This window comes from Spodoptera frugiperda, chromosome 4 (assembly GCF_023101765.2).
Source record: "Spodoptera frugiperda isolate SF20-4 chromosome 4, AGI-APGP_CSIRO_Sfru_2.0, whole genome shotgun sequence".
NCBI classification, from domain to species: domain Eukaryota; kingdom Metazoa; phylum Arthropoda; class Insecta; order Lepidoptera; family Noctuidae; genus Spodoptera; species Spodoptera frugiperda.
In genome coordinates, this window is record NC_064215.1 from 5,084,737 (window position 1) to 5,108,766 (window position 24,030).

Genomic DNA, 24,030 nt, shown 5'->3' on the forward strand with positions numbered 1-24,030 from the left:
TTAAGTTTGTGCACCCTTTATTTTTCAAACTAGGTAGATAAAGTAGGTAAGTAAGTAAGATACTAACGCCATTTTGACATCAGGATGAATATTTCTATTATGGTACCGTACGTTTTTTCACAACAAATTCTGTCCAATTGATCAATACCCAATTTAACGATTCTTCCATACGAAAGATGTATTTTACCTATTCACAATTTACGTACATAATTTTGCCCTAGCGAGCTTTCTCTTAGGGTCTGAGAACAGAAAATGTTGCAGTGGCCAGATCTGGAGAGTAAGTATGGTGAACTTTTAAGCAATTCGAAGTCGATTTATTACAACTTTGCCATCGATATCATTAATCGCTTCATTAATACACAGTAATCCACCTCCAACCATGTTCTTTCCTGACGCATATGCACGGATGGAAAGAACTGATTAAGGTTGCGGCCCTTGATAGGAAAATCCCATTATGGCTGCCATTAGTTAGTTCATCATGGACGTCCGTCCATAAAGCATAAACTGCATAAACAACAAATAGGTACCTAATATTTTTTAAAATTCGGCGCAAAACGTTGTTTATTTGCCTACGTCATGCAAAATATTTTGTTGTTAGGTTGGTGGAACTGAAAAACCGAAGCGTTTCAAGTCATAAATATCAATATTTTAAGCATTTTTGTTTCACACGCAGATAATGTAATTTATAACTAGTTTTTATTTAATATTACCATTAAATGTTAAAAAAACTCTTTTAAAACCAAAAGAATATAAATATTTATTGAAAATCAATTTCCAAGATTTTAGAAATAAATATTTCTAAAAATCGCAGCTTGTCGCAGATAATATATCACAATTTTATTGTCTGTCAAAATTATTGCTGTCAAATTTGTCAAATAAATAGTTCATTTGACATCGAATTCAGTCCAGTCAAAAGGAAAATGTTATCGGGTTTGTGATTAAGTTCCCATTACTGCAATAATATGAAAGTTTTTGGTAAAGATAACATGTGTACTCATGAAGATTGTTGAGCGACATTATTAATGGCCGATTTACCGAATGGCTGGGTTCAGCTGGTAAGTTTACCCGACCCTTCCTATTTATTTAATCGGGATCCGATTCGTAGTGTTTCGCACTTGTTTGTATGCCTGCATTGTCTTCCTTGAACTCTATAATTGGATAAATTGTCCAATTGAACGGGCAAAGTACTTGCGTTTGTTTTCAGTTTCAAATGCAATCTTTGTGTATATGTGTATTATTGCACTAGATGTGTTTATTTTGTTCAGTTTAGTAGTTGCCCTGATTTAATCCTCAGGAATATATAAAAAATATTTGTGACTACACTCTTAATATATTTCTTGAACTTTCAGAGGAAACAAATTATTATTTTTATGAGCTTTTTATTTTCTGTGTTATAAAATCAATGTTTATTTCTTTTAGGTACCTTTCTGAAGGCTTCCAAGTTATTATTGAGAAGTCAAAGGATGCAAAATGCTCTCTAAAAGATATCCAATTGCGTTTCTTGTGCCCTGACGACCTAGAGGAGGTTTGTATTGCAATTATTCATGACCAAAACAATATTTGACCCTGTTACCAAATTAACAAGTGGCTAGAACATACATAGTGCTCTTTAAGTCAGAACCACCAAACTTAGGCTGTTTTACTCTTAAAATTGTTTTAATATTTTAATTTTAAACTTGTCACTAAACATTCCAGTGAAATTCTTAATAGAATTACAATTTTATTACATTAACAAACAAATTCTTGAAATTGTATTTTCCCCATGAGTAATGTTATTATTTCACAAGTGCCTTGCATGACTCAGTTCCATGTTTACATGTCTATATGGCGAATGTCTGTAATGCACAATAATTTGAACTATTACATCACTAACTAAATACCACCAAATTCTAAGTTGTAACGGTAGCTACTTACTCATGTCTAAATCTTGGGTTGGGCAAAATATTATATTATAATATTAATCAATCAGTTATAGCACACATAGACTGCCTCATTGGTCTAGCAGTTGTAAGTGTAACTGCCGGACATTAGGTCTTGGGTTCGATTCCTGGGTCGGGCAGGGTATTACTGGGCTTTTTTCAGTTTTTCGAAAATTACTCAGTTTGGCATTGTGTCCAGTATATGACAACAGGCTCACCCTTATTACATAGGACTTTAAGACAAATTGTGAAAACTGGGTATACATTGTAAGTGGTACTATGTGCCTAAATGCGCACTTCTGCCTACACCTTCGGGGATAAAAATCGTGACATTGTTGTTAAACACTCAAAAATGAGCCTAGTGATCTCCTCTGGGTATTTAAGATATATAAATCAGAAGCATTTGGAGTTTGGTAAAACCCATCATTATTTGCACTTTAGTGTATTTTTAATGGCATTTGAGTGGCATTGAAGTCAGGAACTTCATTGTCTGCTCGGTCATTGTTAAATCTCATTTAAGCTTTGTAAGATTATAATAAACAGATAACTATGTTACAATGCAAACAGATTTTTTATTCCATTTGAGTAATGTTTTAGTGTTTTTGTTAAATTTAACTTGCTTTTTTAACTTAATTTATTACAATTGTATTAGTGGTTGTGGCGATACATTACAAATTGTATAATGAATTAGTGTTCAATTAACAAAGTAATTAGAATGAATAAATTAAGTAGGTCATAAGTCAATCTAATACATAATAAATGCAAAATGCAAATTAAATAGGTAACATATTCTCAAACATTTTCAGGTGAGATCTCTGTGCAGAGATTGGTTTCCCATAGAATATCCACAGTCCTGGTATGAGGACATTACATCGTCAGAAAGATTCTTTGCCCTAGCAGCAGTGCACAAAAGTGAAATTATAGGCCTTATTGTGGCAGAAATAAAGCCTTATCTAAAACTGAATGCGGAAGATCGGGGAATACTATCAAGATGGTTTGCATCAAAGGACACACTTGTTGCTTACATACTGTCTCTAGGTATGTGTGCTCATTATATCTGCATTTATTTCTTGTTTGTATAACAGTGAAGTCATAGATATTCTAGGGTCATGGTTCATGGACTAGGTTACAGCAAAATGTACCTAATTGCATTATCATTAAGTATAGTAGTAGCCAGTTTACAGTTATTTTACCTGTTGGATTAGTTAACAAACATGTTATATGCTGTAATGATTTAATCAATGCCCCTTGCATTAACTGTTTAAAAATTATCTGAAAATTGGCAGACATTCTTGCGGTTGTGAAAATTGGAATTACATAATTAATCTTCAGGAAAATAACAATAATTTCGAAATATTGTAGAAATAACTGGCTATAGCAGGAACTGCATGTATTTTAATAATGGTATAATACGTGTTTTAATTATACCTAATTAGGTACTAAAGTGTAATAAATACTCAACTATCAAGGTTAACGATGACCTCGCACGCGAAAGTAGTCCTTGATGAAGACTTAATAAGTTTGTATTTTGTATGATGCTAATGTTGTACAAGGTGTTTATAAATGCAAGACCTTGCAGGGCTCTTCTGCCCTTCTGGCCTCAAGGTTCAGGCGATTGCATTGTTATGTTTTATGGTTTAATTTACTTTATTAGCATAAATAATGCATGATTGCATATAATCATGTTATACCTTTATACTACTACACATGAAGAGAAAGAGACCCAGAAAGCAGCACTGATAAATCCTAACTTATTAAACTGCGATTTCCAAACCACATAATGCCTGTGGATATTATGACAAATCCTCATGCTTCATATGTAGACGAGGCCCTATACGCAATTTTTTTTTTGTGTTTATATGATTAGCAATAATTAGGTTCTTATAAAAAAAGAAAGAGTAGCCCTCTAGTATCTTTATAAAAAACCTTTCTCCTCTTGTTTATGTATTTTTTATGATTGACTTCAGGAGTAGCTCGTTCGTTTCGGCGCTCGGGTGTAGCGACCATGCTCCTCGATGTTCTGATCAACCACCTGGCGGGGCCCGTGCCGCAGCCGCCTCATGAGCACCGCGTCAAGGCAATATTCCTACACGTGCTCACAACCAACACAGAGGCTATACTTTTTTATGAACACAGAAGGTGAGTGTTATAGTTTTCATTTTAATTAAATTTAAATAGTACTTTTGGGGATGATACAAACAAAAACAATGGCTGTTGGTATAACAAAAACTATTATGTAATTTTTGCAAGGTTGGTAGGTGTAATATTAACAATTTCTGGGTCACATAAAGTCCATAAAGCTCCTTGCATTTGCTCCGTTTCGTTTCCATGATGTAAAGCACACGTTGCGCAGTCGCCATTATTGTTATTGCTTCAATCGTCCAGTCAAATTAATACAGTCTGGAGTTTTCACTTCAAATAAATAAAACCTTTTACCTATTGAAATAGGTATATAATACCTTAGTGTAATACCCTCGGTAGAATTCATCAGCAACAATGCTGCATTTATTATTATTATTCAAGTTTCCTTAATACATAAATAAGCATTAATTAATACTTATAATAGTAAATATAATCATTTAATTAACCCTAAGGATTAATTAGATGTGTAAAATTTATTAATAGTCAATTGGATACTTACTTACATAGTAATATTCTGAGGAAAAAAACAGTATCAAGTAATGAATACCTAACTTGCTTTTGGGAATTACACATGCGGAACATTCTTGTAATTCATGACCACTCATCCATCTGCAACTTTGCAATTTAAACCGTCTGTTTAGTTTGATAAGATGTCTTTTACTGTGTACACTGTTATCATTAAATAAAATCACGATTGTCTATTAATACAATTTTGTGACATTTTGTAATAATGTGACTCAATCATTATTATATCACATTGGGTATTTAATAATAATTACCGATATATTATCGATACCTACATAGATAAAAAGCTAGTCAAGTACTACTACTGACCACAAAATTTTGGATTCAATCTCCTTAAGTCCAATCTTCTTCATTGCATCAACTTGAAGGAAATAATTGTATACTCTGTACTTGGTTTTTTACAAATCATCAGTGACTATTATACTTAAGATAGCCATGGAATGCTTGTTTTATTGCCGTTATAGGCTATGAATACCATGCTAAGCCATAAAATATAATAATGTCCACATAACAAGGTTTGGTGAAAACATATCTTATCTAAAAATTATCAGTTTATTGTCACATTATACCATACATACATGTATACCATACTAACTCGATTATAGTTAGATATCTTGGCGACTAATCTGCAAAATATATTTGTTAAACTCACTTTAACTTCTAAGCTACTATTTGTATATGTTTTTAAACTGCGAACAGTTTATTCAAATGTCTCTACTCATCTATAGGTATTTTCTGCACATACCAGTAGATTCGCATGAATAAAATCACTAATGTCCTATAAAATATTGAATACATAACTACAAATATTGGACAATAGATTATTGTTAAAGTGCGTTCTTTGGAAACAATTCGTTCCTTTCATGAGTTATAGGCATAGTTCGGAAGTTTTCCTATTTGTGACGAATAACAGTCGTTTCAATATAAATCGATGGCTGTGTTATCTCTCCTATCTTTAAATAATAATGTTATTATTTATCTATATCACATCTTATATACTTACGCTCCTTAAACGTTAACATTTTATCTACAATTTATAGATATTCCACCTATTTTTATCGTATCATTTATCTATGAATCTTGATGTTAGTGTCACCTTGACCTGTATTGCCATGTATTGAAAAATCCGAGTATTTTTTACGTACTTATTCCCAAAATGCTAATTATTTCACTTCTAAAGAAATCTCGGAAATGCATGCTGACAATTTACGTACACAATGACCTATTGGCTTGATTTATACCAAAGTATTTGTTATGAAATATTCTAGTAAGAGTTGTATTGTTTGTTCGTTAGATTCCGTCTGCACTCGTTTCTGCCGTACTACTACTCGATCAAGGGGCGGTGTAAGGACGGGTTCACGTACGTGTACTATGTGAACGGCGGGCACGCGCCGTGGGGGCTGTACGACTACGTGAAGTACGTGGCGCGCGCGGCGTGGCGCGGCGGCGGCCTGTACCCGTGGCTGTGGAGCAAGCTCCGCACCGCGCTCACCATAGCCTGGCACAGGTAGTCCACCCCGGCGTCGCCGCAGATACTAACGTGTTCGCGTGCACTTCATCTTGTACATACCTGTGTGTGACAGCTCGCTGCCGAGCTCTCGTGCTTCAGTGTAAATGTTGTATGGGGAATTGGATTCATTCCTATGTAAATACCTAGTCCAAACAAAATTTGTATTTGCGATAACGTGTACAACTGGCTGCGTCTGGCATGTGTCTGTGACGTGATTGTATGTTATGTGATCGTTTACATCCGCAGGTTCAATGTTCAGTACAGTACCGACTCCTAACTACCTAATTATAGTACACAATGTTTTCGGTAGTTTTTAAACTAGATTTATTTTATCTATCTATCGTTTTGCAAAGCATGTTTTATGATGGTCGAAAAGTCTGTCGAAGTAAACATAACTCGCCCGACATATTATTTTTCTTACGTGTAACAGGAAAATAGCTGACGCTATATAAAAGGAATTGTTATTATTAGTATTTAGTTGTTAAGTTAAATATTTTGCATTGTGTTTCTAACTCTAGGCATTCCGTGACTATATCTCATCATGAGTTCGATATATTTGGGAACATTTATTGATTTGGTTTACATTTTGCTACGTTTTCAGAAATTCCCACAAAACGTAGAAGTGCAGTGTGTGCGCAGTGGTTGAACGAGAGAATTTATGAAATATCACTAAGTTATGGATAATTTATAGAGAGCACTGTTTGTTGTTTTATACGCTGACGTGAAGCCAAATTTGATACAAGTATTTTTGCACAAGTAATGACACTGTATGTGCCGGTGACACATTTTTATATGATACGTATCTAGGATAGAGGGAACACCGTACACGAACAAATTCAAGCGAACAAGTCCCCGAGGGACCGTCAATTTGGCTTCATATATTAAACTGACAAAGTTATTTGTGATATTTTTATTACTCAAAGCTTTAAATTTAATAATTCATTGTATTTTCATATTGTGCGAACAAATAATTGACACATTTACACGTAATATTAATTTGGTTCAAATAGTTGCGTTTGTTTGAGTGTCGCGGAGGGCATCGAATGCTACAGAAATATAACAAAGTGTCACGTGCCATGATATACTGCCAAGATTACTAAAGTAAGGTGCCTGTGTGTTCAATGTAAGTAATGTACGGATAAACAATAATATTGTAACAATAACCTTTATTTACATGCAATACCTGTATCGGCTATGAGAGCAATGCTAACGGAGAGATCGCTACGACGTCGGGGCAGGTATCAGCGCTATTCAGATCACCACCTTAGTAGGTTTTGTACAAATTAGACTCATATTACTTTGACTTAAGGTTCTTTTTAAATTTATTATTTCAAGTTCTTTCTTAATAACAGACTACGACATATATCTTACCAATGACCACTATCATAATAATAATTAATTATCAGAGTGGAGTTTTAAACTATACTAATTAATGATGCCCTTTCCATACATTACACAAAAAAATAACAAATACATTTTAAAGTACTTCTTTTTTAAATTTGACGAAAGGGCTCTAAAGGCCTTTGTACAGACTAGGTTTAGTTAGAAATCGTAACATTTTCACACTTATTTTTTTAAATGATTTACTTATGAAATGTTCGTCCGTTCGTAATAAAAAAAATAACGTACAATAGCTACTACGGAGAGCCACAAAGAAAAATATATATCTTTAAGTTGTATTTATGTCATGACTTCTGAGAATCGAAGTTCTCTTTAACGCCCAATCATATACAATATAATTATATACGTATGTATATAAAGTATATAAAGACACTCTGTACATAACGGAGTCATGGTTTATTGATTTCGATATTGATAGACCTTTGACATTAACTCAGTCACATGACGCAAATAATTCTTAACCAAGATTATACTGGCTTTAATGTTAATCAGACCGAATTTTTATATTATTCTACTAATATTATAAATGCGGAAGACATTGCCAATAGTCAAAGTCAAAAGCATTTATTCCAATTAAACCATTATCAGGTACTTTTGAAACGTCAACAAATAAATAGTCTGTCAGTCTGTCCGTCAGTGAAACATAACCACTAATCACCATTTAATTACGTATTACATTTTGTAATACTGTTTCTATTTTTTTAACAAAAAAAAAACATTAATCCTTTTTTAAGAAGAGTTAAAAAGGATGCGATATGGATTTTCGTAAAGTACATATTTTGCAGTTTATTTTTTATAGTTTTGTTGTAGAAGACGAAGTACAATAGCAGGTTTCTCATTAATTTATAAAGAATATATTTTTATTTTATTACACAACAGTTTTAATCGATCTGAATTGGAAGTGCTGATATCTGTGTTACCCGAAGTTTACGTCCATTGTAACTGATTGTATAAATGTACTGTAATACTACACAACACCTTAGAGTTTTCTTTAGATACTGTAAATTAAATGTTCTAGATGTTTATGTAAATAGTTTTAACGAAATAATTATATATAGGCATGTATGTACAGATTAAATAAGACGAATTTAATATATTATCAAAAAGGCTGTCGTATTATTTCACGTGCCTACTTGTCTGAAGTTTTGTGAAGTATTAAAGTAAGATCGAGACATTGCGTAGTTTCTTTGAATGAATATTTAGCTTGACCAGTCTCTCCGATACATGGCATTGGATACAATAATTGTGAGCGCTAGAGAGCCTTTTCTCTCTAGAGCTTTTAAGTAAATTTACACTACCTAGCCGATAATGGTTTTTATTAAAGTTTCTGTCAACTCTGTCGTGTATATTTTGGGCACAGAACAATGGATTTCTGCATTCAGTCACACCAGTGTACGTAGTTTAATGAATGTACTCACATGAACCAAAGTATTTTAATGTCTTAGTTTTGTTATCACTCACTCACTCGATGTTTTATTATTTTTATTAATTAAGTATTAATCAAATTAATGTTTATCGTCTATGTGACAATTTGAGTATTATTATTTGGACCACTTTATAAATTATTTCTATATTTATTTAAATTCGAAAAGCAGTCATGATAGTTGATTACGTGTCTAACGTTGTAATTTGTGATATTATCATCGTTTATATTGTTTCGAAGTATTTTCTAAAGTTTTGCAAAATTGTAATAATAAGGTCGACATTTGTGTGTTAACTGTCCTTTTCTATAATATAGCACGTTCCTAATGTTAAAATGGAAAATTTTACGTTATAATTCTATGTTTAATACTCTAAAATAGGATATATTTTAGCTTCCAAATAAATATCATTGTTGACTAATAATAGTATTTTCGTTTATGTACCCAGTTACCTCATCTCTTCTTCATAACTTCGTAAGGCTTCAAAGGAAACATTCGGTAACAATTTCAGAAAATGTTTAATTTTAATAATTGCTTCATTTTTCATCAACTATGCTGTACAAACTATATCGCTTACATTACAATTAGCAATTAATAATTGCACGTAAAAAAACTTAACAAATAGGTTTCTTCAACTTTTCGATTGGAATGAACGATTATTACAATAAGTAATATTTTTTACAATATTTATAACTCTACGAAATGAAAATCTATTCAACAAGCAGTCACAATCGCCCAATGATATGTTAAAATTATTTGTTTATAATTTTAATGTTATTGCATTCTAAGTATTAAAGTTCGCTTCGTGTGTGGGGCGTGGCGAGTGTCCGCGTGTCTACTGGGGTCGGTGGCCCGCCTGGCGCGTCAAGCAAGAAGCGCCCTCTACACACTACGTTACTAGGTTGTCCCTCTCTGAAGCGCCGCCCTTGTGGTTCTGGCCCTTGAAGTCTTTCAATCTAATCGGCGACGACTCGCTGCCAGAATCGCCCTGCAACATTATCGAAAACATCACACAATCGCCTTATAATTGTACATTTTCCCACTACTAATAATTGTAGAATGATACTCTCAAAATATTATTTGTCAACCTGGGACTAATATACCATCAATAAAGAATACGTACGTTAGCACCGAGCGAGGTGGTCTCCTGGAGTAACAGCTCGCTGTCGGTGCCTCGTGACTCCTTGTTCTTGAGAATGGACCGTGAGCGCGAGTCGCCCTCTAGCGGCCAGCCGCCGCCGCGTTTGTTTCCGTTCTTACCTACACATATTCGCGCAAAATAATATCAATAACAGTTTCCAAATACATGACATCTTCAGAATTTTAACCATCCTTCTATTATCATCATCATCATATCAGCCACAAGCCGTCCACTGCTGAACATAGGCCATTCCCATTGACTTCCACATCGGTCGGTTGGAAGCACCCTATCATGCCTTTGCTAATATAAAAAACTAGTTACGGTTGAGGCAGTCTTGATTAAATAAATATCTCTCAATATCATTATTGCCCTCACTCAATATAAACGCGCGGTTAAATTACAATAAAACATGATGATTGTTACGAGAAATCAAACCACAAACCAATCGTTTCCAAGTTAGGGAGTCGGTAATGTAAATGTAAATGATGGGTATTTAATAAGCTTGCAACTATGAAACCTTTGGACCCGCTCCCAGCCAATCATCAGCCTACTACATGTTCCCGTAGATCCTTTGATATACTTATGTAGAGAGGCAATTCGTTCGTGAACTACCGGCGAACCGCGGAAGCAAAGCCCTTGATCAGCTTATTTCAACCTAGTAAATTCTATAGTCTTGCTTGCCTCGTTTTTAAGAATCGACGGTCATCATAATGCATGTAAATTAGTTTAGGTTGTGTGTGTTTTTCTAGTTCCTAGGATATTTTCGGTGTAGTTACCTTAAAGCGCTTTGATCATGTAAGAGTATGTATCTAGTAGCTTACGTATACAATAACGTATTTAAAATGAGACGAACCAAAAAGGATGTGATGATTAATTATCCTCGTAGCTATCCCTCTCGGTGGCTTCCTCTCTTCCTCCGTCCAGTCCTGTGGGACAAACGATCGTATTCGCGTTACCCACATGACCTTAGAAATAAGCGTAGTTAACGTATGAAGGCCATGACAACTCGTGCAGTTAGTACATTGAAGTATTAGTCAAACTATACACTACGACATCATGCAAACATGACGTACAAGGTTGGGAAGACGAGGACATTGGGACACACTATCGAACCATTCATACAAGCTCTGCGTGTGAAGTCGGTGAGCGGCGCTGCGGGTCGCTGTCGCTCACCTGTTGGAAGCGGGCCTTTCTGTGCTTGGGCTTGGCGTCGTCAGCGACAGGGGGCGCGTCATCCAACTGCTGCGGCAGGCTGGTGCGGGACGCGTCCAGCGGCCTGGCGATCGCCACCGCGCCCGCGGCCGGCAGGGCCCCCGCGCCCGACAGGCTGACCCGAGACCCTCGCGGCGACCCTTCGCCCTGTGAACCTTTGGCACACAACACGCTTCCATCCCCAGATGCACTCCTGCGCACTCCGTTAAATTCGGCACTGACCCCGCCCCCACCCCCACCCGCTCCGCCACCGCCGCTACCATCCAGAGGATTCACATACAAGTTTGATGAGTCGTTCTCGCATGCGATGTCGCCCTCTGAAGGAAAAGGGTGCGTAAGGCATGATGCAAATGTATCTGTAACGTAAGACATAATACGCACATGGAGCCGCACACCACCAGGTACGGTGTATGCTGCTCGCACACATGTCATTCAGTAGGTACGTATGGTTACAATATAGTGGGGACACATACATAGTGTGCCGAAAGGACATCGACATACGACAGTGAACGAACAAGGACAAGATAGTGACAATAATTTAATTCAATCTACGCCTACGGGTTGGTAACACATAAAGAACATTAACACAAATCTATATGTAAAAACTCTAAATACATCTTGTAAACAACAGATATCTGTTTATAGTTTATATGTTTCATGTATGCATTAAACACGTTAAAGTAGATCTTGGTGTCTTGGTATTCCGCCTAAGTCTGTTGTTTACAATATTTAGACAAGTTTGTAATGTTTAGTACCTGGGCTGTCGAGACTATTGGGGGTGGCTTCGGGCAGAGCTTTGGGCGCAGGATGCCGTTGCAAGCACGCCAGTTCGACGCACACCGGCTGCCGCAAGTCTGACGTCGACATCGGCATCAGCTGCTCGGCGTCGATGAACTCCTTGTACCCCTACACCAAGGTGTACAACGTACCATCAATTCCAATTGCAAACAAATTACCATATGTAAGTATAATAATATAATAATTGAAGATATCTTAACGGTTTAATTGAATTACGTAAATATATTTAATACATGATTAACTTAAGTTTCCTAACAAAGTCTTTTATTTTAGACGCCAACGAATAAATATTGATTGGTAGGTACATAAGTTGGACGGCAGTTACCTTCATGTATCCCCTATGTTAATAAAATGATTAGCTGCAAACATATAATCAAACCGAGCAAAATCATATAAACCTACGGATGGGCAATTCTTACACAAATCTAAAATAATAAGTAAGTAAATACTTACAGGTTAACGCTAAATGGAAATATTATTATTATTAGTATTTAATAGGTACACCAAATAATAACAAAATCGCATAATTAGATAATTAATAACGAGGCGTCTACAAGTCATGAATGAGTTAGTATCTTAGTACCTTGAACGTGCAAAAACAACATTCAAACTCAGAAGGCAGCTGATCCAAGTCAAGCTGTTTGTCAGCCATCTTCTTTTCCTAGAAAAAGAGAAACCATTAGTATTCAGTTATTTCCATTCCTACCTTAAGGTTAGAGAAAAGTAGTGAACAAATCCAAACCGTCGACGAAGTGCTGTATCGCTATGAAGAAATCCTTTAGAAAGTCCTTCAGAAATGCAACCCATGCGGTGCTCGCCGACGGTTCTATAAGCTTTATAACTATATGCGTTTCAAATTTTGCTGTGGCAAACAGGCAACTATGACAGTTCTACAATGATTAATTCTCGAATCGGCAACAAATGTTAGCGTAGATGTAAACATAGGTGATATCTTACTGGTGTAGGTTCAGGATTTATGAGCAAGCGTTTCTCCGGCGAACCGAAGCCCTCGTTCGAGTAACGGCGCTCTTTCTGAGGGCTGCTCTGAAACTGTTTCCTACAGTGTTAGCGGAAAGCCTATTGCTGCAATTTTAACTACAGCGTCAAAAGGGTCCGTCCAAAGCTCAAAGCGTAAATGTTATAGATAGTAAACTCTGCTTCTTCTGTAGCGTAGAAACTGCGAATATCTGCTAAAGCAAAAATATAGTGTGGTGTGAAGTTGCTGAACAAATTATTAGCGAGAAAGAATTCTTGTGAGTAGAATAATTGCGGAGCTCGTTGGACTCACCCTACGCTAGCCAAGATGATAATTGGACGTACCCGTGTAAGTGAACAAGTGTTATTACCTGGCCGGGGTCGGCACTCTGAGGCAGTTTATTGGTGATGGAGTGTTCGTACTGTTTGTAGCAGCCGGTGGTAGCGGGAGCCTCGCCCTCCAGGCTAGTGGCGTCCGCCTGCGACAAGTTGTGTCCTGAAGACACATACCACTGTGAGTAGCGACGTATTCCATATGCTTCAGTATTATCCCCGTATATGTATTTATTTTAATAGTAAGAAGAAACATTTAGAACAACAAAAATAACGGCGTGAACTACACAACACACATTCCACACGAACAGTACAGTACACAGAATCCAGCGTCCTCCGGATACACACATCAGACAGTCCACAGAAGAGGAGTGTTAGTTCTAAGAAGCGTTAGGCTTACGCTGACAATGTAATCGACCTTAGATTATAGTCTTCGTCGCACATCGCTAGCTACACGCGATGGACTCGACCCCGAGTAACAGACTTAATATAAAGGGGTCGAGTGAGACCACTGTGACAGTGGCAAGATGCTCATCTGGCGTCGTCTCTCGCCTCAATGAGGACGCACTTGTCACCTGAAGACAAGGAATAAAACTCTCTGAGTGCACCTCGCCGCAACCAACGAGTGAACATAGCTGTAGCTGCGATGTATCGTGAACTGTTTGTTTTGATTTTGAAGATGTCTGCGAGTCCGGAGAGCCATCGATGCGACGTGCACACATTCAACATTCATTGCATCCAATAAACACAGACACTGTTTGAGCACGGAAGGCATGCGTGCACAGTGAGAGATAAGTAAACATGCATTCCGAGCAAGAGACATGACATGGACAAGCAGCAAGCGAGTGGTCTACGCGATACTGACCTGTGTCCACGATGACGTCGATGAGGTCCATGCTCTTGGCGAAGGCGTCGCGTAAGTTTATATGATGGAAGGAAACGATGGAGCCCTCGCGCTTGGCGCGTTCGAGCGCCTCTCGTCGCTTGAGCGCCTTTTCGCGCCGCATCTGATTCTTGTAAAACTCGGCGAAATTGTTGACGATAATGGGGATGGGTAACGCAATTACCAACACGCCGCAAATACAGCAAACTGAGCCGATGACCTTGCCCAACGGGGTCGTGGGGTAAATGTCACCGTATCCGACTGTGGTCATGGTGATGCCGGCCCACCAAAACGTTTCCGGAATGGAAATAAATTTAGTTCCCGGCTCTTCTTTCTCCGCGAAATATGCCAATGAGGAGAATATGAGTACTCCCATCGCAAGGAACAACATGAGCAATCCAAGCTCCTTATAGGAGTTTCTGAGCGTGAACCCGAGCGACTGTAGCCCGGTCGAGTGTCGGGCGAGTTTAAGGATGCGCAATATTCGCATAATACGAAAAATTTGCACAACACGACGCACGTCTTGAAACTGGTCAGTGGCGTTCTTATTGGTTTCGAGCAAGAAGAGAGATACAAAATAAGGCAATATAGCCAGTAAGTCTATCACGTTCAGTCCACCTTTGAAGAACTTCCATTTATCCGGCGAAGCACTGAACCGCAGCACGTACTCGAGCGTGAACCATGTGATGCACACCGCCTCGACCATGGCCAGCTGCGGGTTATCCATGGGTGCGCCCTTGTCGTCGTACACTTGCATCTGGGGTATCGTGTTGAGAGTGAGCCCTATCGTGGACAGCACGATGAAGAGGATCGAGATGACCGCAATGACCTGCAAGCATGCACCAGTGAGCGGCGAGCGACAGGGAGGCCCGCGCTCGTCGCCACTGCGCTGCCACTCTGTGCAACTAAACCTCGTTACTCGTACCTACTTATGCCACATGTGTCAGGTCCGTGTTTATACAGAACTACTCTTCCTAAACGTTTGTACATAGGTAGTTACTACTTAGGTAAACATTCGTATGATACGGTAGTAGGTAAGTATATGTAAGTATTTACAGAATAACGGTAAAAGCCAATATCGTATGTAACAAATGTCTTATAATAGTAGGTATTCTTAAATTTTGGTGTAGAAATAACATCTATTCGTGTGACTATGTTAGTAGTGTTGTGTGGTTTGGTGTAGATAAGTAATTTATATTAAAAAGTGTGGGTGAACGGACGCGCGTCCGGGTTCGAATTGATATAGGTATAGTACGCCTAGAGCAGGAGGCGGAACGAAGCAGACGCTCGTCCGTCCATCGCCCGCATCGCTCGGTTAGTCGGATCAGTATCACGAAGCGGAAGCGCTGGTGGAGTAGGTTTCGGAGCGGGAGTCGAGCGGGAGCTGGGATCGGACAGGCGGGGGAGGGTGGGGACGCCGGCGGGCGACGCCTTGCCGTGGTGGGAGGCGGCGCGGGCGCAGCGAGGCGCACGTCGGACGCCGGTCCGGCGGGCGCCCGCGCTGTCCCGTGCCACCCCGCACGCCGGCCACTGTGCGCCGCCCCTGCGGCGGCTGGTCACATCGCGTAAGCCCATCCCATCTTTGCAATTTTGCGACAACAATTAAGCTTTGTTTTTAATAAGTTCTCCATATCGAGAACTATCGACGCGGCTGTGAACATTTATAAAAATTTACTATAGTAAAGTATTATTTACAATCCGGAAGATTGCCGTGAATTAAAACATTAGATAATAAGCGAATAATCTTATTGCAGCTTATTATAGTTTTGAAAAGGAGTAGGTTAACATCGTTAAAGATGTAAAATCATTCTTTTTTGTTTTTGCAATGTAACCAAGATGTAGCATGGAAATTTTATGAACAAAACTCCTTTTCAAATAGTTAACTAAACACTATGCGTAACTCGACGCATAATGTCCTCTGTGGGTACACCACAACACAATAATATGTAATAACAACCAGTATTAACACATTGTTAGCACGTCTGTTACAACAAATATCTAGTTGGACAATGCATCTTGTGTTGTAGAATACTGTGTCTTATTCGTAATTTACAATAAAATGTTTATTAACGTATAAAATACAATAATTAAATACAGTAATTTATTTAAAGATATAAATATTGATAAATATGAATACTGTTAAGCTGTGTTTTATTAAACTTTCATGTGATAAATAAAAAGGAAATAAGTTCTTATTTTTTTTAACAAATATAAAAATACTATAAACATATAAATAAAGATATTTACACTAAATGGTACTTACATAGACATAAGGTTGCACCGCTGTTGTCGAAATTTAAAAAAAACAAGTGGAAAATATATGCTACGTAGTAAGTAAGCTGAAAGGTGCTCAAACGAAACAGAACAGTACACAACACAATATCGATTCGACAAAAGCGATCAAAGGTCACATCACAACACATACAAGTGGAACACAACACCACATTCCATTACCGACGACACAAACTGACTTGCGACACTGAAGGAGGAGCCAGCGATAGATGTTATTCATGCACCACAACACAACATACATATAGGTAAGTAAGTTATAAGTAGTACCTATAATACACAGTTATACCAAGCTTGTTTCTTGTATGCATTTATCGAAAGCTCAGTATTTAAAGTGTCAAATCGTTCAAGTGTGTAGCAAAGTGAAATGTGTTTAGATTACGAAACAAGCCTTTTATGTACAAAAAAGATGTAAGTAGTTGTATATCAGGTACGTATTTTATATATTTGTAAGTGTGACAGGGTCTTACAAGAGTGGAATGAAAGTGGACATTACTTAACATAATGTTTATGTTCGTGGATGTACAGTAAACAGTAGGTACTGAGTGCTTACAGTGCTTAGTGTACCTAGCCTTAGTGAGTATAATATCATTGAACTCGTGCCCTTAATGTAATGTATCAAACTTGTACAAAAACTACATCGGCATTTATCTACCAGTGACAGAACAAATCTTGCGCACATGGACATTTCAAGAGCTTTACTCAAAACTCACAATTCACAAAAGCATCTATCTAATAGTAAACTATTATAATATTAAGAAATAAAATAAACAGTGTAACCCTTGAATACCTCTCCCTTAGTCTACACTATCCTCGGCAGCGTTGCTAGAGTCGCAGGGTTAATAATATCGGTAACTTGTTACTGTTTTGGTCGATTGCGTCGCGATACGTTACCCTGGCTGCGATACTGGTGGTCGGCTTCTCGAGGAGGTCCCAAAGCCACTTCTGGTACTGAGCGCAAGTGCCCTGACCGAACTCCTCTTCCTCCCGCTGCCGCAAGCTCTCGGCTTCCTTCCTCATCTCCTCGTGCACGTGCTCCTTGCGCTGGTGGTACTTATGCTGACAACACGACTCCAGGTACAATTCATCCACACCCCAATACTCGAGATCATCGCTAAACGCCAACACACACATTTCATCAACTAAATGTAACTTTCCAGTTCGATAGAAATTGAGTATGGAACTGAAGCTTTTCGGGTGCCTGGAAACATCAAACCATTTTCTTGAGACTTATGTTTTAAGAATAAGATGAATAAATCTACATAATTGTTTATGTTATAAAAACGTACCTATCGAAAAAATACTCATTATCTTGTAACGAGTAGTCGTCACAAAGTTCTGTGATGGCTTCGTGAGTGTTGCAGTCCCTGAGGCGGCCGAGCCTCGTGTGCGGCAGCCGCTCCAGCGTGCGCCACAGCACCTCGTGCCGTACTCCGCCCACGTTGATGATCACTCGCTTGCTCAGAGCCTTTGCGCGGAGCATCATAAACGGCTCCGGCGGTAGCGACGACATCGACCTGAAAGTATACAAATCTCGATATTAGACTAAACCCTAGTGTGAAGCAAGGATTAAAATATAAACAAACACTAAAACCTGAAAAGAAAGAAGTTTCTAGGAAATTTAACGGTTGGGATTTACATGAAAAGTAACTTTATTCCTTCTAATCATAAACCCTCATTTATTTATACTTTTCCGTCTCGCAGTCCATTAAAAGGATACAGTTTCAGTGCCAAATTAAACAATTTTCAAAATAAAATCATTGTCAGTATTCACAAGTAAAAAGAGCTTTTGCTGGTCAATTTAAGAAAAATACAAATAATATTCTACTTTATTCAAAAAGCAAACTGTCGCGCCTATGAATAGTTGGGGACACTCATAACAGGGGTTGCTATTCAGACGGAATTCCCTGAATACGACCGGAAAATCAATCGGAGGGGAACATACGAAGGGGTTGGAGCTACACTAAAGACTGGCCGGTTATTTCTAAATATTTTTGTATATTGTAAACTAGATCACGCTGCTGATGTAATGCGAACATACTGATGTATGTTCCCTTAATCTCGATAATGATCTTGTTATAAACGTTAATATGAAAATATAATTAAATGGAGTTTCTTGCTCGTTCTTCTCCATTCGAAGCAACACTTTGGAACGAGCGCCTAGCTTCACTGACAGACAGACTGACGGACAATTCAATTTGACGTTTCAAAAGTGCCTTATTTAGGATTAATTGAAATAAATGCTTTGATTTTGACTTTGACTTTGAATTATCTATAAATTCAAGACCTGAAATCAATTATTATATAATTATCATTCATCAAAGTCTTTTTTATCTTCATGTGACTTTTTTTATTTGATTCTATTTACAAAGCATAATGTTAGGTATTTGAATGAACTTGTACCTGGAGTGGGTCCGCTGGAGCACGGCATTGCCGGCGGGCGCGGGCGCGGGCGCCGGCGCCAGCCCGCGGTCGAGCGGCGCATCTTGCGCGGGCGCCGCGAAGCCCATGGGCGCGCGCGGGGGCGAGTCGCCCACGTGCCAGCGCGCGGCGCCGCGGCCCGCCCCCTCGCCCCCCATTCCCGCTAGCTCATGGCGCCAAGCGCCGCCGCCTCATCAGCTCCAGGCAGTGCGCTCGCGTGCTCCACGAGTCTGTGAACAATCAGCATTTCCTGTTAGTCAACAGTACAGTCATCATAAAATGTATACATTATCATTTATCTAAATATATTACACTGATCTTTAGCCACCCACTATTCAGTTCTATAAAGAATAGAGCTTTCAATTCTTCAAAAAACATTTAAAACCCAAATTAAAATAAACAACAAGCTCTTTGTTAAAATTTACCTAATAATAAACTTGTTTTCAAAACACAATACAAAAAGAAATTAATTTCCTTCAAGATCCATGCATTGTGATATAAATCACTCACAAAATAAATGTTCAGTTATTCGTCATTCATGACAGACAGATTTGCATAAAATGTAAGTATTTATTTTAAATATTCTGAAACCAAGGTAAACAAATAAATAATAACGTCACAACAATGTAATTACTGTAAGGTAAGGTAAAAAATGTAATGCTCTATTACTATTACAATATCGTAGCGGCCTACGCCGTAGTCGGCTACGAATCGCTACAATATCGTAGCGTTCGTAGAGGTCCTACGAAGCTACAGCTACTAATGTTTTATTTCATGGATTATTTTTTAATTCAGTTTGTTTTTTTGGAAATATATACACATTACTATAACACTTTACATATCAAACCGAAATGGTTATAGTTTGTAGAAAAATATGATTCATTTTGAAAGAACTATTACAAGTTCAGCGGACCGACTATAATTTATACGACGTTATTTCTTATTTTTTCTACGCCTTTCATAAGTAAGTATTATTCTATTTTTGGTTCTGTCTATAATATGGGTTGAACGACACTGACTTAATTCAGTAAATATTTTCACCAAAAAAGCAAAGCCAATTTTAATATTCCACTCCAACCGTAGACGTTCGTGTTAACGATTTTATAAGTAAATATCCAAATTGTTTGAAAAACGTACAACGAACTTATAAAACTGTCAAGTCACAGTACGGCGCGAGGCACGAACGACTGTGTAAAAGGTAAAAGCACTCAACAAAGGCGATGTCATTAAATAATAGATTGGTGGCAGTCCGGCCGCATCGATCCATGTAACTGTACCACACTCCTTGAAATACCACGTCAACCTACACCGCACAATACATCAATATTATTCCGTTTAATCATTTACAGTTACGTGTTCATTTCCAACTATATGAGACATATATCATGTGCACAATAGGTGCTACTTGTTATTGTTTGCTTCCATATCCGTATAACACAATTTATTTACGTAATGCTCGTGACTTAATCAACGTGAATTTTCATTTCATTCACTTTCACACTAGGGATTACCTCACAGCAAAAGCTCAACAAGTTTTTAAAAACCTGTCACGTAACCTCGCCTCATAATCTCATTACAATGCATTACTCCACAGACCAGTGTTGCAGAAATAATATGAAACAAAAACCAAACAAACCTCATACAAAAATACCTCGCAGTGAACCTCACTTGAATCCGAACCCTTGAAATAAGTTAGGGTAACGAAAACAAAAATGATCATGGGTCACATCACGACAGCGAGTGGGATAAACAAGTGGAGATCCTAATTTCCTATTCAATCGGAGCCGTCATAAAACTACCGAAGTAAAATAAATAGAAGTCGGCTAGGTATATATTTGCTCGAGAGCATCGAGAGTCGGTGGGTGGCCAGCAATCGATTACTGGGTCGCGTGGCGCGCCCGCGACCCGAGCTTATCAAGCCTTCTGACCGACCCTAATCTAATAATAGACATCACGGTAACGTCCTCGACGCTGCTATTATTTGTCTACCCTTTGTTTGCATTCTAGCTTACAAAACAGTCATATAAAAATTATGGTAATCGATATTAGACGGTATGACGATCAATATTAGCTCTATTTTTAACTGTTCAACGACGGAGTTTCATATAATATAAACATTGCTCCTTTTGTTTCACGCAGGGGTAGGCAGAGGATGAATCTTATTTCACTAGTCACATCCAGCTTAACTACCTATTAATTAACACTTAATATTGCATACGCGCAAGTTTTATTCCTTTTTTCCATTATTTCAATTAAGGATGTATAATAGGCATGACACGCAAATAAATTATAACTTAATTAAATACTATGAAAAATATAAGGTAAACAAAGAAGTCTTATAATGCAATACAATGCCATCTCCACAGAAATAAAACTCAACATAAATGTTGAAAGAATTTTTATAAAAGTGTAGCTATTTCAGGAAAATGTTTCTGCTTCCTTTATTTCCGTACAAATTGTAAGAGGAAAAATAGGTAACCTAGTTTAAGGTTCACGTAATAACGTTACTTGGCTGCGTTCTCAGAATGATTGCAAGGTTTTAGCGAGTTTACTTCACTCGTTTCAAGTCAAATGGTGGAATAATTGTAATGACGCTGAAGTAGTAAATACGCCTTCTTTTAATTAATAGAGCGACTGGAATTTATACGTAAAGCTGGTCATTGTTTTACTCGTTAACCTGAAACTTGTGCTTTTTTCTTACTTGCCTTGAAATTAACACAATTATTTCTAGCCGAATTAAAAGAAACGAACTCCGAATTAAACTATCAGAAATGAAAGATTAACAATTAAATAGTCAAATCTAACAAAAGTTTAAAAGAAAAGTATCGTAATTCTAACTTTACTTTTTTTTTCAAGGCCTTTAGCTTTACTCTTTACTTTAGTCTCCTAACTTTTTTCAGACGTATTAAACTTAGATAACGAAAGCTGAGAAAATGGCACCTCTATTTTAAAACATAATAATATTTTATTTGTCTAATTTTGTCAATATTTCCATTAGAACAGTACTTTTAGAACTGCGTTGCCTTGCCTAACATTGGAGCTTAATAAATTAATAAACAGTTAGAAATGACAAATCGTTATAATATACGTCATCATCATGCCTTAATCTCATAGTATTATTTTAAAGATTTCTTGCTACACAAAACTTAAAACTTTTACTGATAGCACGAACAAAAGTAATATAGTTTCTAAAATTTTCTTATCAAATAACTCTATATAACGTCACGCTACCACACATTGCCAGAAAAGTTAGTCACAAATATTAAAAATATTTCACACTAAGCTGAACCGCAGCTGGTTTACTTACAAATTATTAGAACGAGTATTCGACACCAATTTACTTAAAATTACCATACATATTTCGACGCAGGCCTCAAATTCCATACATAACAATATTATTATTATTGAAATATTGCTGCGGGTCCCAATGCGGGAATCGTAAACATGATTTTATGTGATATGTTGGACGTGGGCTCCTGTTATGTAAGTACAGAAAAAAAATAAAAGATTTACGAGACCTTTTTCATCTCAATCGTTTTGGAAGCAAGAATGTCGCAATGTGACAACAGACGGTTAAAAGTCTATTGAGGGACATGGACCCTTCTCATTCATCTATCAAACCGGTCTGCGGTTCTCATTGTAAGACAAACCCTTCCAAATAAATGAATTCAATATCAAGAAGGATATTGGCCAAAAGGCTACATTTGAAACGAGCATTTCATATTGTGATCGTAATACTAAAATTTTGATTGCAGCTTACTCCAAAATAACCCTTAAAAGCTTTTATGACAGCCATGGGTATTGAAATGACTACCTATTTTAGGCTCTTTCACAGAAGAATAATATGTAGGTATATGAAAGTATAGGAAACAAATTCAATAATATCTTTATTAAGATAAAAGTATGTTGGGAGTGCGACCGACCACAAAAGCGTTCCACCCAATAAGAACAAAGTATTATCTTGTACTGGTAATGGGTCGGCGGCGAAAGTTCATACTGGCCTATATACCTACAGCTAGAATATAGGTCACGTGACGTTTATATCCGGAGCCAGCCATTATCTCGACGCCACTCCGTCTGCGGGGCCTACTCGTCGCACAGACCTACTTAAAATTATATCTACCACGAATATACATACCTGATATACAAATATACCGATCGGAATACATTATGAGTTAAGTAATTCTGTTACTTTCTATATTTTATATCGGCAAGAGCGAGACGGAACTACCTAACTGCTTAATAGGCTTGCTTGGGACGAGGGTGGAGACTGACTCCGTATTGATCTCAAGTCGTGAACGGGACAGCCGCCGCCACTAGTAAATAAGGCAGAGCTTCGCAAACTTTTATCATCGCCTTACTAGTTTTATTTGCACGAGTCGACAGCGCTACATACACACAACTGTATAAGCGCCGCACTAAATCGTTCTGTTTATGTGAAAACGCGACTATTGTGCAAGATAAGATTGTAGCCCATTACAGAGTATTGCATGAGACCCTTTGCCAAGTCTGCGTAGGGCGGGAGCACTTATTTATTCGCGCTTGAGTGGATGTAAATCCTTCTTTGGAAATACGTCCCTACTGCTTCACATTTTCTAAACTAACAAAGGCATTTATGATAACTAAGTTTATTATTATTAAAGCTTACTTACTTATTTGCTCCCTAACCCTAACCTACTATATACCTAGAGATTTATATTGTCTTTTATAACGCTACGAAACAACCGTATTATACGTAACATACATCCAATTAACCGACTCATGTTAAAGCAAATCGGTTACAATCGTACCGACAATCGCGGTGTAATATTCAAGCATCCCATAAGAGCAATGATGGGCCTGGAGCACGGTCGTTACAAGGGCTGGTACGAGGCGTGAGGCGCAACCGATTTGTAGCGGGTGCTCCGCGCTCTGTAACCTCTGACCTTTATCGCAGCGCCCGCGCCGCCCACCGGCACCGGCCCGTTCCGGTTAATGTAACCCCCACAACCCCTCTACGCTGAGCTTCCAGTAATTGAATCCAGAGCACGTGTGCATGAATAAACCATTTTAATACCAGC

General features: G+C 37.8%; 2 protein-coding genes across 8 annotated transcripts in view; one reads left to right on the forward strand and one right to left on the reverse strand.

The window, feature by feature from the left end:
• Positions 1–883: 883 nt before the first annotated feature.
• LOC118272936 (N-alpha-acetyltransferase 60) lies at positions 884–9,342 on the forward strand. The gene is made up of 6 exons (XM_035589677.2): positions 884–1,055; positions 1,420–1,525; positions 2,726–2,957; positions 3,887–4,058; positions 5,881–6,093; positions 6,698–9,342. Exons 1-6 carry the CDS (start codon positions 1,039–1,041, stop codon positions 6,714–6,716), a joined length of 759 nt encoding a protein of 252 aa, XP_035445570.1. The 5' UTR covers positions 884–1,038; the 3' UTR covers positions 6,717–9,342.
• Positions 9,343–9,417: 75 nt separating this feature from the next.
• LOC118272934 (potassium voltage-gated channel protein Shab) overlaps positions 9,418–24,030 on the reverse strand; it is a 43,032-nt gene continuing 28,419 nt past the window's right edge. The window contains exons 2-13 of one of the 7 annotated variants that reach the window (XM_035589673.2): positions 18,953–19,200; positions 17,839–18,066; positions 17,444–17,750; positions 14,243–15,089; positions 13,416–13,540; positions 13,027–13,119; positions 12,653–12,730; positions 12,027–12,177; positions 11,233–11,588; positions 10,913–10,985; positions 10,042–10,178; positions 9,418–9,906 (exon numbers count right to left, since the gene is read on the reverse strand). In XM_035589673.2, the coding sequence (XP_035445566.1) occupies positions 9,808–9,906; positions 10,042–10,178; positions 10,913–10,985; positions 11,233–11,588; positions 12,027–12,177; positions 12,653–12,730; positions 13,027–13,119; positions 13,416–13,540; positions 14,243–15,089; positions 17,444–17,750; positions 17,839–18,066; positions 18,953–19,128 (2,670 nt within the window). In that variant the 5' untranslated portion in view covers positions 19,129–19,200 and the 3' untranslated portion in view covers positions 9,418–9,807. Of the gene's footprint in view, positions 9,907–10,041; positions 10,179–10,912; positions 10,986–11,232; positions 11,628–12,026; positions 12,178–12,652; positions 12,731–13,026; positions 13,120–13,415; positions 13,541–14,242; positions 15,090–17,443; positions 17,751–17,838; positions 18,067–18,952; positions 19,201–24,030 lie in introns of all 7 variants that reach the window. The other 6 variants (XM_035589672.2, XM_035589675.2, XM_050693481.1 and 3 more) reach the window with 6 other exon arrangements.

Coding starts and splice junctions, on each gene's coding strand:
- LOC118272936 (XM_035589677.2), top strand. Junction 2,958..3,886: donor TGCTTACATACTGTCTCTAG/GTATGTGTGCTC, acceptor GATTGACTTCAG/GAGTAGCTCGTTCGTTTCGG. Junction 4,059..5,880: donor CTTTTTTATGAACACAGAAG/GTGAGTGTTATA, acceptor TTTGTTCGTTAG/ATTCCGTCTGCACTCGTTTC.